We start from the raw sequence: 15,630 nt of genomic DNA, 5'->3' as shown, positions 1-15,630 counted from the left end.
GACCCTTAGCTGTTATTTGACAGTACTTCTTAGTTATATTAGCACTACTTTAGGGGATATTGTCTTGGGAAAATTGTGAAAAAATGGAGAGGTTTCGTTAACAAAAAATTCTTAAATTAAACTAAAATTACACACATTTTCGTAATAAGTGCGATTGAAAAAAAATTTTTTTACAGAAAGCCTTTTCAATTACATATTCTTCAATCTTATTTAAATTATTTTTCGTTAAAAATAACTTTTCTGGAGTAATGTTTTAATTTTTAATTCTTTTTCTTTTAATATAAATGTTATTTAAAAGTTTATATATGTTAATAAATCATAATTTTAATTTACAATATTTGCTTTAGAAAATTGTCTTTTAATTAAAATTTATTCTTTCAATTAGAAATATATATTTTTTATTTTTCACAACGAGCTGTCATTGTTAAATTTATTGATTGTAAGCAATATAATTCAAATATAAATATATGAAATATTATAGAGTAATTTTTTTCAATGAATATTGAATGCTAATTAACATTGCTAAACCCTTACATTTGAACTCGTAATTATTTATATTTTGAAGCATATATATTGTATAGTCGTTAAATCTGTGTAAAAATGTTGTATAAATATTTATAAGCTGAATTTGCTTATATATTATTAATGCTTTGATCTAATGTACGAAATGTTACTTAATGAATAAAATTAATGAATGAATAGTGTTAAAAGAAACCATAATCGATTTTTTAATCATTGCAAAGAAAAATAATATACACGCAAATAATAATAATTTATCAAATTATTGTATTTTAATATATATTTTATTCCATATCTATTCACAATGGTTTAACTAAGCAATCGTAAATAAACTTAAATTTATTATTAAAGCAAGTTATTACTAAACTTTATTTATAAAGCTTGACAATTAAAGTGTGAAATATTCAAACAAAATAAAGATGTACATTTTACTATATCTAATTATATATAATATTTATATATGACACACACGCCTATCTGTAAATATATATATATGTATATATATGCATGCATATATTTTTATGTGTTTACATACGCGCGTATATACATGCACAGCATAGTGCATTGAAAAAGTTAAGGGCAATTTGATTGATGCGTAACATTTCATTGACGCACGTAGTACTTAGGAAGATGGCGTAGTCTATATTTTTTCCCGCGTACGTTTTCTCGTGTTTCTTTGTGTACATTAAAAACAATATTCAAAAGATTATATAGTTGATTACTGTATTTTTATATAATAATTCTTTCAATAAAATAAGTAAATTTGAAAGTATCGTCACTTGTGTCCAGTAAAACTAAAGTAAAAAAATGTCAGCTTTCGATTTTAATGCAATTGGTGATTCGTTAAACGAAGCTAGCCTAAAAACTAAAGGATCTGGTGTCTCATTTGCTGGAAAATCATTAAAACTCAATAATGAAAATGATGGTAAATTATTGTTTATTCTTGTGCAATCATATTTTTAATAATACACAAATTTATTTTTTTTTTTTTTTAACCACTTTGGTTCTGCCGTTGATTCGACTTCCATAACGATGAATTAGCTGTATTATTTAACGTCTATTTTGTTTGTTATTATTAATTTTATGAATGATTTTCTTATTCTTACGTTTATTTTACGTTTATGTGTTTACTTTTTTAACATACTTTTAATTTACAGATTGTGTTTTCTTTCAAAAAAATTTTCATAAAAATTTTGTAAAGTCGTGAAAAATTTGTCGAGCATAAAATGAAATTGCAAATGAGAAAATTTAAATAATAAATAAAATAATTTTAAAAATAATCTAATTCAATTCAATAAAAATACATTATAAGCAAATATATATTTAAAAGGAACTTATAAATGCTTTGGTAAATTTTGATTATGATTATGATTTTTAAAAATTGATATTTTAATCATTTTAATTAATTTTGATAAGATTATTAATTTTATATTTTTTGTTAGTATTACATTTGATGTAAATACAAATAAATTTTAGTAAAATACTTTTTACTAAATATTATTTAAATTTTTGTAATATTTATTGTTATATTTATTGTAAAATTATTTTTATTGTAACAGCAAAAGAAGTTGTGGATGCTATTGAAAAGTGTAAAAATTTGGAATTCTTGGACCTTGAAGGTAACACTCTTGGTCCTGATGCAGCTAAAAGTATTTCCAAAGTTATTGAAAAATGTGGAACTAATTTAAAAAGAGCTTTGTGGAAAGATATGTTTACTGGACGTATGAAAGATGAAATTCCAGTTGCTTTGGAATATCTAGGACAGGGATTATGTGCGGCAGGAACTAGGCTCGTGGAACTTGACCTAAGTGACAATGCCTTCGGACCAATTGGTGTACAAGGATTGGCATCTCTTTTAAGTTCCAGTTCCTGTTATACATTACAAGAGTTGAGATTGAACAATAATGGCCTTGGTATTTCTGGTGGAAAATTGTTGGCCAAGGCATTGTTACTTTGTAATGCTGAAAGTAAAAAAGAAATGTTAAAACCTTTGGGACTAAAGGTATTTGTCGCAGGAAGAAACAGACTTGAGAACGAAGGAGCCTCAGCTTTAGCATCGGTTTTTAAAATATTAAAAAGTTTAGAGGAAGTAGTCATGCCTCAGAATGGTATTTATCACAAGGGAATTTCTGCTCTTGCTACTGGCTTGGCAGAGAACACGAACCTACGAATTTTAAATCTTAATGACAATACATTCGGCTTAAAAGGAGCCAAAGCATTAGCGCAAGTTTTGCATAATTTTCCTTTATTGGAGCAGTTGAACCTTGGAGATTGCCTTTTAAAGACATCTGGTGCAATAGTAATAGCTGAATCTTTAGCCGACAAGGGTAGTCACTCGTTGCTTACCGAACTTGATTTGAGCTCCAATGAAATTGGTGTTCGAGGTGCCAATGTTATTGCAAAGGCAATGGCTGATAAAACTCAACTTAATACTCTTGTTCTTGAAGGGAATTATTTTCAAGAAGAAGGGAAAAATATCTTAATCGAAGTGTTTAAAGGTAGATTTGATTCATTGCACATGTTTGGTTGTGATGAGGATGATGAAGTAGATTCGGAGGAAGAAAATAATGATGATGATGAAGTAGAGTCGGAGGAAGAAAATAATGATGATGACGACGATGACGACGACGACGACGACGACGACGATGATGACGACGACGACGAAGACGACGAGGATGATGAAGAAGATACTGAAAACGAAGAAGAAAGTACTGAAACTGATGATCAAGAAAAAAATGAAAGTTTAAATACAATGAAAAAACTAATAAAAACAATGACTGTTCAAGAATTCCTGCAAACACCCACCGAAGAAAATTTTATATTACTACAAGGTGACAAGACACAAGTATTCCTTGATTATATAGAAGTAAGTAAATGCAGTAAATAATGTTAGTAATTGATAATTAATAATTAAATTATCAGAAATTCGACTATTAAGTCAATATTCTCTAAATCAATGTCTTATTAAATTAGATTTTGATGCGATGTATCTTTGATCAATCTCTTATTTATTTACATATAATGTATAGTTAAGGTAGATGTAAATAAAAAAAAACGGTGCTTTAATAATACGGAATAATTTATTTAAAATGTATTAATTGCTTATAATGTATTATTACATTTTTAGAATATATCCAAAGTTGAAAGTGAAGATCAAATGAATAACATTGTGAAAGTCATAATGAAAGTATCTGCGCTGAGCAAAACTAATTTTATGGATGTTGCACATCTTGTTGAACAAGTGACGGAACGATTATATTTAGAATTATTTACAATTGCCATAAAATGTAATCAAATCCCTAGATTAAATAATGCACTTCTAGTTAATCTAGGTTTACTAAAAGTAAGTAACCAAAAGAATAAACATTCAGTTAATAATATAAATTGTAATTAGACATACATTTTATAAATAAGATTATAATTTTATTCTTAAATTTAGTGAATTAATTTAGTTTTAATATATTTTTAAATGATTAATGTATCATATACTATTCAAACTTTTAGGGAATCGATTAATTTACTAATTATAAATTTGAAAAATTTACAGAGTGAAGACAAAAATGCCTCAAAAATTGATTGGAATTTGGAAGGTTGCTTGAAAGCACTAGAAAATGTCTGTCATAAGGATTATTTTCTTCCACAAACTAGAGCCACCTTGAAAGTATTCATTGAGAAGCCAATAATAACAAGTAGATTTAGGCTAGTCGATCCCTTTCAAGAAGCCAGAAGCTCGTTAAAAAAGGCTCTTAATGCATTGCCCCTAATGACTGTTAACATCTAAAAATTTTATCTTTAAAGTAAATTAATTAATTACCTTATGAATTTAGCATAATCAACAAATAAATTATTTTACTATTTGTTTAAATATTATATGCAAGCATTATGAGAAATATTTATGATTATGTAAATTCATTATTTACAAGAGTTTTATATAATTTATTTATTGATAATTAATTTTCTCTGGGAAAATATATACATATACACAAAAAGCATATATAATTTTTAAATAACGTATATTTATCAAATATTGAAAATAGGTAGGCTATCTCATATACATAAGATTAAATTTTGTTTGTTTTGATCTCCTGTATTGATTGATATATAAAAAATAGCTTGTCAGTATAATAATTAAAATAAAAATGATGAATATTTTTAAAAAAAGTAATCACATCAAATATAAGTATATGACTATTAAATATACATGTATCTTTTCGTTTTTTTTTTTATTTATTCTAGTTTAAGCCAGTAGACTTAAATATAAGCAGTAATTATGTTTCCATATACCATAATTTATAAAAACATAAATTTTGGTGACTTAATAAATGCTTGCTTAGTAATTTGTTAAAAAAAAAAAAAAAAAAATATTTGCTTCGCGTACAAAAACACTATGTCGAAATTTCTTAAATAATTTACCCTGATCCTTCGTTTCAGCCACCATAATCATAAAATTATAATTTTTTTAAATTTAACATCAACGTTAGAGTTCTTATTAAAGCTCACAGCCACATAATATTTGTTTAACAAAAATCATCAGTTTCCTTATTCGTAATCTTTATTGTAGACATTGGATCCCAACCAGATCGGAAAAGTTCAGAAGTCAGTGGTATACAATGTTGCGAATTTTGTTCGTCCATGTACATAGTCGCCTATAATTAAAAAATTAATTGTTATTTATCTATATATGGAGGAGCATTGTAAATTAAAACGATATTTTGTATGTATTAATTTTATAACATTTTAATTAATAAATAATTTTTTTTTTATTAAATATTGACTTTTTTAAAAATCTTGTATGTACTATTAGAGATTTTAAATCTAACCTTATCTTGAAATTTTTAATTTTATTAATTTCATAATTATATTTACCAAATAAATTACAAGTTGTTGTTTTGTTTTGTAATTACAGTCTCTTCCCAATTTTGATGGATATTTTACAATACTGTTATTGTCTAAAATATCGGTTGCTATCAAATTTATACAACGGCTTTGATCGACCCCAATATCATCCACTATAAGTTCTAAAATTAAATTTTATATTTCTTTATATTAATAATTCTGTTACTGTTTTTATATTTAACTCAAATACTTTTCATTTGCTCACAACTTACGTCTAGCGGCGTATGTCGGCGCAGCAAGGAAATTTGATAAAAGCGTAAATGAATCCGTAGAATTAGCAAAAAGATTAGGATATCGTCGAGATAATAATTTCTCCAATAACTTATTACTTCTATTTCCTGCTAAACAGTTATCTGGTACGCAAATCATTTCATCATCGGTCCTTCTAATTATTAAAACGCGACCGTCATACCTGTCGATACATCGAATATTAGATTACGTAAATATTTACGGGAAGATAGCGTAAAAATCATTAAAATTTTCACGTACCTATTTAACTGTGCCGAAATATTTAAATTAAAATAATTTCTAATAACATTTCGTACTAAAGGTTCTATCGATGTAGGCATACGAGCTAATGCCAGTGGTAAGATGTCATCGAATGTTGCATCCAGGAGCTAAAAAAAAAAGTCATATACATCATTTATCATTGTTTAATTCGTATGGAAATATTCAATTTGAAAAATATTATTGTATATTAAATTCGATAATCATATATTTTACCAGACTATGAATGTAAGGATAATTCATGGCAGCCCAAGAAGCTGTGTATCCTCCAATACTCCAACCATTTAATATAATTTTATTTTCTGGAAATCCTAGTTTATTAATAGCGAATTTCATTACACAATCAATAGCATTTTCTTCTTGGTCAGGAAATGGAAGGCCCTTTTATATAAATTATTAAATTATTCACACATTATTAATGGTTTTTTTTTCTCGATATAAATTAATTATATTTAATTAAAAATTGCAATATATATATTTAAGATAAATATAAATAATTTTTATAAAGCTCTTATAGAATACTTACAGTGCTACCTTCGAAACCTGGATGATTCCACCCTAAAACAGAATAACCTTTATTCAATGGAGTGGTAATGATTCCAATCTCATAAAATCCACAATTTCCTTCACACGTTATAACGAGCGTTGTACCGTTTGTATTCCTAAAAGCATTAGAATATTTAATAACAATGATCTATATTATTTTTCACAATTTTTAACTTTTTCATTTCTAAAAGATATAATATTTTAATATTTTAATGATATAAACTCTCGTTAAATATCTTTTGTAATTCATTAATTTGCTTACTTTATTTTAAAACTATAGCTAATATAATAATTTAATTTTAGTACTTGTATCGACGATCCAAAAAAATTGCATCTATTTCATTATTATCAGCTGTTAATAACTTAAATCTCTCCGCTCCAATTTTGATTAAATCTATTCTACCTTGTAAAAGCATTCCACCTACAAATTCAAATGCATTATATTGTTAATACAATCGAGTTAGGATAATTAAAAGTACAAGTAATTTAAAACCAACTCATTATCCAATTGACAAGAGAAATAGATCCTGGATATATTAATTTTAGGGCGACGGTGTGAGCAATGCCATATGATAGAATTTTACAAGGTACAGTGAGTATCGAATCTCTTCTTCTAGGACTCATTGCTCGACTACTTGAATCCAGATTTTGTAATGTTAATTTTCTTTTATATTTACTCCTGTAAATTAATAAAAACATTTATGAAAACAACATTTTACAGATATATGGTTACTTAATTTTTTTTGCTATTACAATTTTAACACGAAAAAAAAAAAGGCTTGATAATATTTTTCATGATCTAATATATAGATGCATAAACATTAAACTATTAAAGGAAATAGTTGTCATTAAATTGAGACGCTTACTTGTCCGATGATGATACATCAAAATCAATGGGCCATGCCCAAAACTCAAAATCATATTTGCCAAGCTCCTGCTTAATATTAGGATAATGAGATTTTGTTTTATCTAGCACTTTCATAAATTTCAAATAAGTCGGATTCTTCGCTCTTGAGTATCCTCTAGCCATAAGAGATGTCGCTAATAGAATACTCGCTCCTGTTACAAATTGAGTTATCGTATAGGCATCTGCCAAAGGCGAACCTCTTCTAAATAAGACTATTACGATCAGTGGAATGGCATATATGGTGAAAGACCATGCTGTTACAAACTACAATAATAAATACAAATATAGTACTGTTAATAAAGATTATTTACTTAAAATTACATACAATGTAATAGATATTTGTTCCAGAATTTGTTGAAATATTCATAAAATAAAAGATTAAATACAATCGGCTATCATCAGATTACGTTTGCTTCTAATTAATTATACATTCTAAAAATAAAAGTGCTTTCTGGATATTCTAGTTGGATTTCCAATAAATTCACTTTGTAAAGTTTATTATTAAAAGTTAAGCAGCCAATTCCATGTAGTGTCAATGAGCCAGTCGGTTAAATTTATATAAAAACTAGAAATGAAAAGAACGACTTACCGTAATAACAACATGATCTCCCCATCTTTCCAGTCCTTTTGCTTCATACGGCTTCTGTAAATCAATTAGAAGGAATTTATTAAAAGTATAAACCAGCCTAGTAACCTACAATGCAAAACAACCAAAGCTCTGCATAAAAGAGGAGAGCTAATGGATGATATTTTGTGATTTAAAGGGGTTATACCCACGTCGATGAGACGCCCTACCCATGAAACTTCGTAGAATTTATAAAGCCGAGGACTGAAAATACATTTCCACAAGGTGCTGATTAGCGACATGTCACTGGTGGAATGTAAAAGTCACCCCCGGGTCCTCCAAATACTATTTTCCTACACACGATATAGTGTGGAACGTAGACTATGTCCAGCGCTGGCGGAGTGTGGAATTCCAGTGGTGTTGAGTGTGAATTGCTTGCACTAATCGGCCTTCAGCGGCTACGGTTATTTGGATTTTTTTTTTTTTTTTAACTTTTTCTTACTGTATACAGTGATTAGTAGACGCAGTTTAATACATTGCGGAGTGCGGACAATAATGAATAAACACATGAAATTGTAATTCACGCATGCGTGTGTTTACACTTGAATATTAGGCGCTGTTGTAGATTTTTGCTCCATGATCTCTTTAATTTTTGATAACTGGTGTACCTTCAGCTTTGTATTGCAAAATTTACATGAATTAATTTTCAAGATGTGTATTAAATAGTAGTACTTTATGCTTTGCTAACAAAAAGTAAAGACAAAAATATGAGTAAAATGACGGGAAATGCCGGAATGAGAGCCAAAGTTAAGAAGAAAATGACGTAAGTCAAAATAATGTGAAGAGTTACGATTAATTTTTTAAAACAAAAACAAATAGAAAAAACTTGTTTTCTATAACTAGAAATTAATAAAGTTAAATAATTTTTTACAATTATTATAAATTTCTTAAGTTTTTTTTTTTATGACAAATCAACAAATACCGCCGGATTCATTCGCCCCTATTATTGTAAATTATTATTGTAAATTTGTATTCGTTCTTAGCCTTATAAAATAGACTTTATGAATAAAATTTAAAAATGAATTTCTCCAATTCACCATTAAGAAAAGCATTAGCTCAATAAAGTTTACGGCATTATAACAATTTTATTCATTATTTATAATTTTTATATTAAATTATGCTTCATTAGCGATTTACTTTATTTTAATTTAAAATTTATTTATACGTTCGTGTGTCAATTAGCATATGTGTAATTGAAAATTTATGAAATTTATGAAAACAGAGAACAGTTTTGTTTAGCAGCGAACAAATCGATCCTCTTCCTATGTTCAATTTCAAAATTCTTACCCAGTTTATCGATGCAATATATTTTTAATTATTTAATATATAATTACAGAAAAGAACAAATGCAATTGGCCATTATAAAGAAGAAGGAATCTGATTTAAAAGCTTTGCTAATTGTAGAACGTTTACTGGAACCTCAAATAGAATCCGAATGGCTTTTAAATAACGTTTGTATATTTATTATTAAACATTGGCATTGTATTGTGTATTTATGAATTTTATATTATTGTATTCTAGCTAATACATATTAATAAGTGTCATATGGAAGATGTTATTGAAGAACGAGCAATAATAAAGTTATGTGGTTACGTTTTGTGCCCAAAACCACTTACAGTCATTATTAATCAACGCTATCACATTTCATTAAAGAATAAAAAAGTTTATGATGTTACTAAGAGAAAACACTTTTGTAGCTCTAAATGTTTTGGAGCTTCAAATTATCTACTTGAACAAATACCTACGAGTCCTTTATGGTTAAGAGATAAAGAGGAAGTACCAAAGTTTCGAATTTTTTCCCAAGATAATTCAATACCAAGTGTTTCACATGGAGAAGAACTTGATATTGCTATTATCGATCATTGTTTAAAGAATGAATCACAGGATAAGAAAGATACAAACATTTCCACAAAAGACATTCGATTAAATGAATTTATTCATAAAGATGATTTTAATGACAATGTTTGTAAAGCTGTTAAAAATAAACATATTGATAAAGCAGATTTGAAAGTAAACGCAATTCTAACTGATGCAAATGCTATTAAAAGTAATGATGAGGTAAACGTTAATAACGAAATTGAAGCTAATTGCAATATTAAAGAAATTAAAGATATTCTTGAATATGTTGGAAATAAATTTGATGAAACAAATATTAACAAAAAACAAGTTGATAATGCTGCCAAACACATACCAGCTGTAATAGAAAATGTCAATTTACAAAATATTGCTAATTGTGATAAAAAATTGCAAGACAGTACAAATAAATGCTCTTCTGAGAAAGCGACAAATGATAAATCACATAAGCACTATAAAAAATTAAAACACAAAGAAAAGTTAAGACAAGTGGAAAACAAAGCAAGTATTGAGATAAATTTAGCTACTAAAGTCGAAGCAAGCTTTAAAGAATGGATTACAGAAGAGACGATTAATTTCCTATTTGGAGCTGATTCTATTAAAAAAGAAACAATTGAGAATATAGAAAGACAAGACAAATACTCTATTTTATGTAAAAAATTATATAAATTACAATTTCAAGATCATCTGAAATAATAAAACCTTCATTGAAACCCGTGCCACATTTCACTATATTGCAAGAAGAAGGACAAAAACTTAATTTGAAGGTAATATCAATAATTTGTATTTCAATTATCTTTTGCTTTATTACCTAATGGACTTATATAGTTGAAAATACTTTATTGCACTACTTAACAAACATTATATTTTGTGCCATTTTACTGATTATTGTAATAATAAATGATATTTAGAATGTTGTTTATTTAAAAAACAATATCATTAATAATTAATGTAATGCTATTTTTAAATATTTTATATAGTGTAATGGAGTTATTGATTTCTTATATTGTAATATACAATTTATAATGATATATTTTAAAATATCTTTGAATACAATGTTCTTTCTTATCTTAATTATAAATGAAACATAAAATTATTTATTTTTCATTAGGTTAAAGGTTTTCAAAAAGAAACAAATGTTATCGAAAAACCTGAACCGATGGACAATGAACAGCAGCCTACACGTTCAAACACAGTTTTACCTTTGATTGATACTCAAGCACCTAACATTTTTCGACGCAAAATTTTTCTGGACCGACTTGATCAAATGTAGATATATTTTACAATAATTTTGTACACAAAATGTTTATATTTATTCAATACAAATTCATTTAATCTTTATAGATTACCAGAACTTTTGAAAACCTTAGCTGGTAATAATGAAGTTTATGCAAGAACATGTTGCAATTACACAAGTGTAAGATGTACAGCCATTAAAGCTCTGATACACACATTTTCTTTATCAGCAAAAAATATAATTTTTAAGAATGTCGAGTGGACTCTTGTTGGCCTTATTATTATTAAAATGTAAGAATCGTGAAACACAAGTTGAATAATTACTTGTTTATTAATATTAATCGATAACTAATCGAATCAAAAAAAAAAAAAAAAAAAAAAAAAAAAAAAAAACTTAATAATTATTCAATTGCATAAGTTTTACATATATTTTTATTATATTAGACATGATTGTGTAATAATAACATTTGTATTTTGTAGGCTTAGTTTATTGGACCCCTGGCTTACATCTTTACTTTCATCGCAACAAGCTAACATGTATATATCCATGATTTTAACTTCGTATAAATTAGATCCAGATTATTTGAATCTTTTGATAGCGTCATTTAATCTAAATATAAATAATTAAAAACAGCATAATATAAATAACAATGAGAAAAATTAGAATAACGAACGTAATATTCATAAATTATTATTAATTTATGATTATACATATATATATATATATATATATATATATATATATATATATATATATATATTATTGTTATTATTATTATTATTATTATTAAACGAATTCAATAGTACAAAGATATTGAATGAATAACTTAAAACCATAATATATAAAAAATTGGATACTATTTCATAGCAAAATTTATTAGAAGTAAATAAGAAAGGGATAGATATGTTTTTTAGAATTATTTACACAAGCGAAACATCTGTAATTATTTTAAATTTTAAATGGAAGCAGCGTTTAGTATAGAAGAATTTTGAATAGGAGAAGCAGAGCCTTCCATAATAACATCAGCTGGTGGTGTTGCAGTATCATCATTAGTTTGATTTCCAATTTTATCTTTGAGAGCTTGATACAAATTATGAACAGCTTCATTATGCTAAAAAGAGCTAAAAAAAAAAAAAAAAAAAAAAAAAAAAAAAAAAAAATGTATTCCAGAATATTAGTAATTCTTCAAATTTTTTAATAAATAAATAATAAATTTACCTGACTATTAGGTTCAAGTGACTTTACAAGCGTGTGAAGTCGTGCTACCGGTAATTTAGGATGTACCCACCATAATAATTTTAGTAAATGACGAGTCACGCTATCTTTTGTCATACCTGCTAAAAAGAATTCATCAAATATCACAGTACAGAAAGATTCATTTGTGAATTCGTCTGCCATATTTAAAATGAGTAATAGAACCTATAAATAAAGAATACATAACGCATAATATTATACATAACATATATTATAGAAAGATATATTAGAAACGAATGAAATTTTAAATTTTGTACAAATTATATTTTAAAATATAAATAAAAAAAATTTATATTAAGAAAACAATTGTCATTATCATAATGTATCTTAAGTTAAATGTTTAATATTATTTCTGGTAGTTAAAAATTTATAAATTTTATTTTAATATAACTATTTCTTATAATATGAAATATTTCTTTTAATTGTCTATGTAGTTTTTAAACAATATTAAATATATTATGCACTTTTATTGAGAGTTGCAATGAAAATGTCATTGATTTAGTTTTTGAACTTAAAGGCAATAAAAAAGAGCTTTGTATTTCATAATAAAAAGAAAAAAGTTTTAAGTTTACCAGTGTATGAAGGAAAGGATCTTCATAGGCACGTTGACCCTGACAATTAGGTAAAGTTGCGAGGACTCTCATTAATCCACGAGCGTCGCCGCGCGTTTTACTCTGCGTAGTCGTACCAGCACCTAAGCCACCTATGTGAAGTGCATAATACATGGACAAAACGGCTGCGACCCCGGATAACTGAGAGTAAGCTTGACAGGCATCGGGTGGTGGACCCGAGTGTTCAATTATTGCAATGGCGCTTTCACGTTCGTCTGGCGGTAGTCGGCAATTCAACTGACGAATTTGATCATCCACCTACAAAATATTATCATACATAAATATAAATGTAAATTGAAATAGCAAACTTCATATTCTTAATTTCAGTTAATAAGATAGGAATTTAATCGATCAAAAACAGTCGAAATTTATTAGGGGCAAATAATTTTTGTATAAAGTATATATTGAATTAAATACTTTTCATTATTAAATTATAATTATTATCATAATTATTAAATAGTTGTTAAATAAGATAAAATGTTTTATACTAATAAAATACCAAATGCATTAAATCCAGTTATTAAAATTTGTGTGTGTAATTATTAGGTTCTTTACAGACTGTAAGCTTAATGAATAAATAAGAAATTTAGTACTCTACTTCATAATGTAATTAAGAGCTTGTGGAGTTTGTGTAATTTTCTCTCAATATTCTTGGATATAAAATAATAGATTAATATTAAAATTAGTTGTATTAAATGTTTTGTTAAAATCAAGATACCATTAGAGACATCAATGCTGGAAGAAACTTAGTCACAACTTGACTATCGAGTTTAGGTTCTTTAAAATCTTGAGAATCAATCATTTGCCATGCTGATAAGCCCAATGCAAGCATTCGGAGTAACAATACTAGGACCGCATTATCACGAGGTAAGGATTCTCCGTTTATAAGATGTAATGCAATCTTCATTGCACTACTTGCCAAAAAATTGACTGCATATGGATCACATAGTGTCATGCTTAGATCGCCAAGAACTTGCTCTTGTCCCCTCTGTATGTATAAAAGTATTTCTTAATTATTTATATAATTTGTATACAAATTTTATTTCTCTTTACATTTTAAGCGTTCGATAACAATTACCTTTATACTGTCAAGGAAGCCTTGAAGTTCGCGAGAACGCTTAACGTCAACATTTTTCTCTCGTATACAAGCATCTAAGCACCATGTAAATTTATGACAGGGATCAACAGAAATAATATCTTGAACCTGTAAGACAAATTTTTTGTTGTTATTTGTTCATTTTTCCCCTGCCACTAATCTATTAATAATTTACTTAATTTACATCATCACATTTTACCTCTAAATCATGCAAAGCCATTAACAGTTCGGCTCTTAATGTACAATAATGAACATTTTTTGTTCTCAAAAATAAAGTTCTTAAAAATTGGAGAACCATGTCGTATAATTTGACACTGTGCCCTATCATATGTGCCAACTTCTGAACCACTTCTCCTTGTCTTCGTACCTACAATTTATTATCATTAGGATACTTTTATTATAAAATTTTCTTTTAATAATAACTGACCTTAGGGGATGGCATAAAAAATGAACTGTTTAAATTAAGATGGTCGAAAAGAACTTGCTCCTTCTCAATAATATATCTGCTAAATAATGGAGATACTTCGTCTCCGAATAAACTTTGATTATCCTTCCATATTTGCCGTTTAACTTCCGTGTCAGCGTCATTATATAGTTCTTTTTCCCTTACTAAGACTCTTAAATATTTGTCTTCTATAATCGGTGTATTTCTCAAGATGCACATGACCACTGGTCTCAATGCGGATACTCTAACAGCGGGAAAACTTTTTGATAAAAGCTCCTTTAATCTACGATCTCCAGACTGTACTATTTTTTCACCTCTTTCCACTCCAATTTCATTAATACGCTTTACCAATTGTTCTCTTAATTCCTCAAGTACGGATGCATGAAAATCAAGTCTTTGAACACCATGAAGATCCAACAATGGTAGCATAGGCCTCAAAGAAGGTAATAAAATACCATTCTCTAACTATAATAAAAACTTTTGCTTCAAAAGACTATAGATAACTTAATTAATAATAGCGCTCAAATTTAATTAAGATTTTAAAACCTGAAATTCCTCAATGGCTTTCAAAGGGTCGTTACAACTGGTCAAAGCATCGCTGAGAAAAGCTTGTCCAGGGATTCCCAGATCTTCAAGACTGTCTCCCGGTGTGCCATTATTCTTTACGGATGTCATTTTATTCTCACTGTTAATTAATATTTAATAAGTATTATATATTATCTTATTAATGAATTTAATTTTGAATTTTTATCATAAAAATGTATACATACATTGTTTACATAGATATTCTTAGGTTATATGATTATGAAAGAACGGCGGTCCTGAAGCGCTCGATTATTACGTTAATAATTGTATTACTATAAATAATCGAAAAATATAATAATACATTAACTTTAATATTTTTATATATATATATATATATATATATATATATATATATATATATATAGTAATGGAAAATATTATTTTAAATCTGTCCCATTCATTGATTATTCTTAATGCGATTTTATCGGCATTGCGTTTATCTTTGGCGCCCGTTTGACCTCCGATTTCACTATCTAAAATCTATACGTAATTTATCATAGCATTACACTACATACATTGCTGTTGTTATTTTCGTAATAGTAGTATGT

General features: G+C 27.1%; 4 protein-coding genes across 4 annotated transcripts; 2 read left to right on the top strand and 2 right to left on the bottom strand.

Moving 5' to 3' along the window:
- The first annotated feature begins 1,224 nt into the window (after positions 1-1,224).
- RanGAP (Ran GTPase activating protein) lies at positions 1,225-4,352 on the top strand. Its single transcript, XM_011496973.1, has 4 exons — positions 1,225-1,444; positions 2,079-3,385; positions 3,647-3,862; positions 4,067-4,352. The coding sequence occupies exons 1-4, from the start codon at positions 1,327-1,329 to the stop codon at positions 4,298-4,300; spliced, it is 1,875 nt and encodes a 624-aa protein (XP_011495275.1). The 5' UTR covers positions 1,225-1,326; the 3' UTR covers positions 4,301-4,352.
- Positions 4,353-4,866: 514 nt separating this feature from the next.
- On the bottom strand, positions 4,867-8,250 carry LOC105360161 (abhydrolase domain-containing protein 16A). Its single transcript, XM_011496971.1, has 11 exons — positions 8,153-8,250; positions 7,965-8,018; positions 7,335-7,639; positions 6,966-7,147; positions 6,775-6,889; positions 6,449-6,584; positions 6,139-6,303; positions 5,905-6,032; positions 5,628-5,827; positions 5,386-5,537; positions 4,867-5,165 (listed from the first exon to the last, which is right to left on the bottom strand). The coding sequence occupies exons 1-11, from the start codon at positions 8,240-8,242 to the stop codon at positions 5,037-5,039; spliced, it is 1,656 nt and encodes a 551-aa protein (XP_011495273.1). The 5' UTR covers positions 8,243-8,250; the 3' UTR covers positions 4,867-5,036.
- A 443-nt stretch (positions 8,251-8,693) lies between these two features.
- On the top strand, positions 8,694-11,758 carry LOC105360162 (putative RNA polymerase II subunit B1 CTD phosphatase RPAP2). Its single transcript, XM_011496972.1, is given in 7 exon segments — positions 8,694-8,763; positions 9,337-9,451; positions 9,522-10,542; positions 10,545-10,621; positions 10,966-11,123; positions 11,199-11,381; positions 11,571-11,758. Coding segments are annotated over 7 exon segments (1,749 nt in total). The 5' UTR covers positions 8,694-8,716; the 3' UTR covers positions 11,719-11,758.
- A 146-nt stretch (positions 11,759-11,904) lies between these two features.
- Positions 11,905-15,398, bottom strand: NELF-B (negative elongation factor B). Its single transcript, XM_011496970.1, has 9 exons — positions 15,268-15,398; positions 15,044-15,182; positions 14,480-14,962; positions 14,252-14,419; positions 14,035-14,160; positions 13,675-13,944; positions 12,918-13,214; positions 12,310-12,510; positions 11,905-12,202 (listed from the first exon to the last, which is right to left on the bottom strand). Exons 2-9 carry the CDS (start codon positions 15,170-15,172, stop codon positions 12,047-12,049), a joined length of 1,830 nt encoding a protein of 609 aa, XP_011495272.1. The 5' UTR covers positions 15,173-15,182; positions 15,268-15,398; the 3' UTR covers positions 11,905-12,046.
- Between the last annotated feature and the right edge of the window lie 232 nt (positions 15,399-15,630).

Source organism: Ceratosolen solmsi, unplaced genomic scaffold, assembly GCF_000503995.2.
Source record: "Ceratosolen solmsi marchali unplaced genomic scaffold, CerSol_1.0 scaffold13, whole genome shotgun sequence".
Classification (NCBI taxonomy): Eukaryota; Metazoa; Arthropoda; class Insecta; order Hymenoptera; family Agaonidae; genus Ceratosolen; species Ceratosolen solmsi.
This window is presented reverse-complemented; position numbering and strand designations above follow the sequence as displayed.

What these genes read in the sequence shown, in the direction of transcription:
- RanGAP (XM_011496973.1), top strand. Translation starts at nt 1,327, where the DNA reads ATGTCAGCTTTCGATTTTAATGCAATTGGTGATTCGTTAAACGAAGCT. An exon ending in ACTCAATAATGAAAATGATG is followed by an intron (nt 1,445 to 2,078) that starts GTAAATTATTGT and finishes TTATTGTAACAG; the next exon opens with CAAAAGAAGTTGTGGATGCT. An exon ending in TATTCCTTGATTATATAGAA is followed by an intron (nt 3,386 to 3,646) that starts GTAAGTAAATGC and finishes TTACATTTTTAG; the next exon opens with AATATATCCAAAGTTGAAAG.
- LOC105360161 (XM_011496971.1), bottom strand. Translation starts at nt 8,242, where the DNA reads ATGTCGCTAATCAGCACCTTGTGGAAATGTATTTTCAGTCCTCGGCTT. An exon ending in GCCGACATACGCCGCTAGAC is followed by an intron (nt 5,538 to 5,627) that starts GTAAGTTGTGAG and finishes ATTTAATTTTAG; the next exon opens with AACTTATAGTGGATGATATT. An exon ending in AACAACTTGTAATTTATTTG is followed by an intron (nt 5,166 to 5,385) that starts GTAAATATAATT and finishes TTTTAATTATAG; the next exon opens with GCGACTATGTACATGGACGA.
- NELF-B (XM_011496970.1), bottom strand. Translation starts at nt 15,172, where the DNA reads ATGACATCCGTAAAGAATAATGGCACACCGGGAGACAGTCTTGAAGAT. An exon ending in AAGCCATTGAGGAATTTCAG is followed by an intron (nt 14,963 to 15,043) that starts GTTTTAAAATCT and finishes TTTTTATTATAG; the next exon opens with TTAGAGAATGGTATTTTATT. An exon ending in GCTTCCTTGACAGTATAAAG is followed by an intron (nt 13,945 to 14,034) that starts GTAATTGTTATC and finishes TTATACATACAG; the next exon opens with AGGGGACAAGAGCAAGTTCT.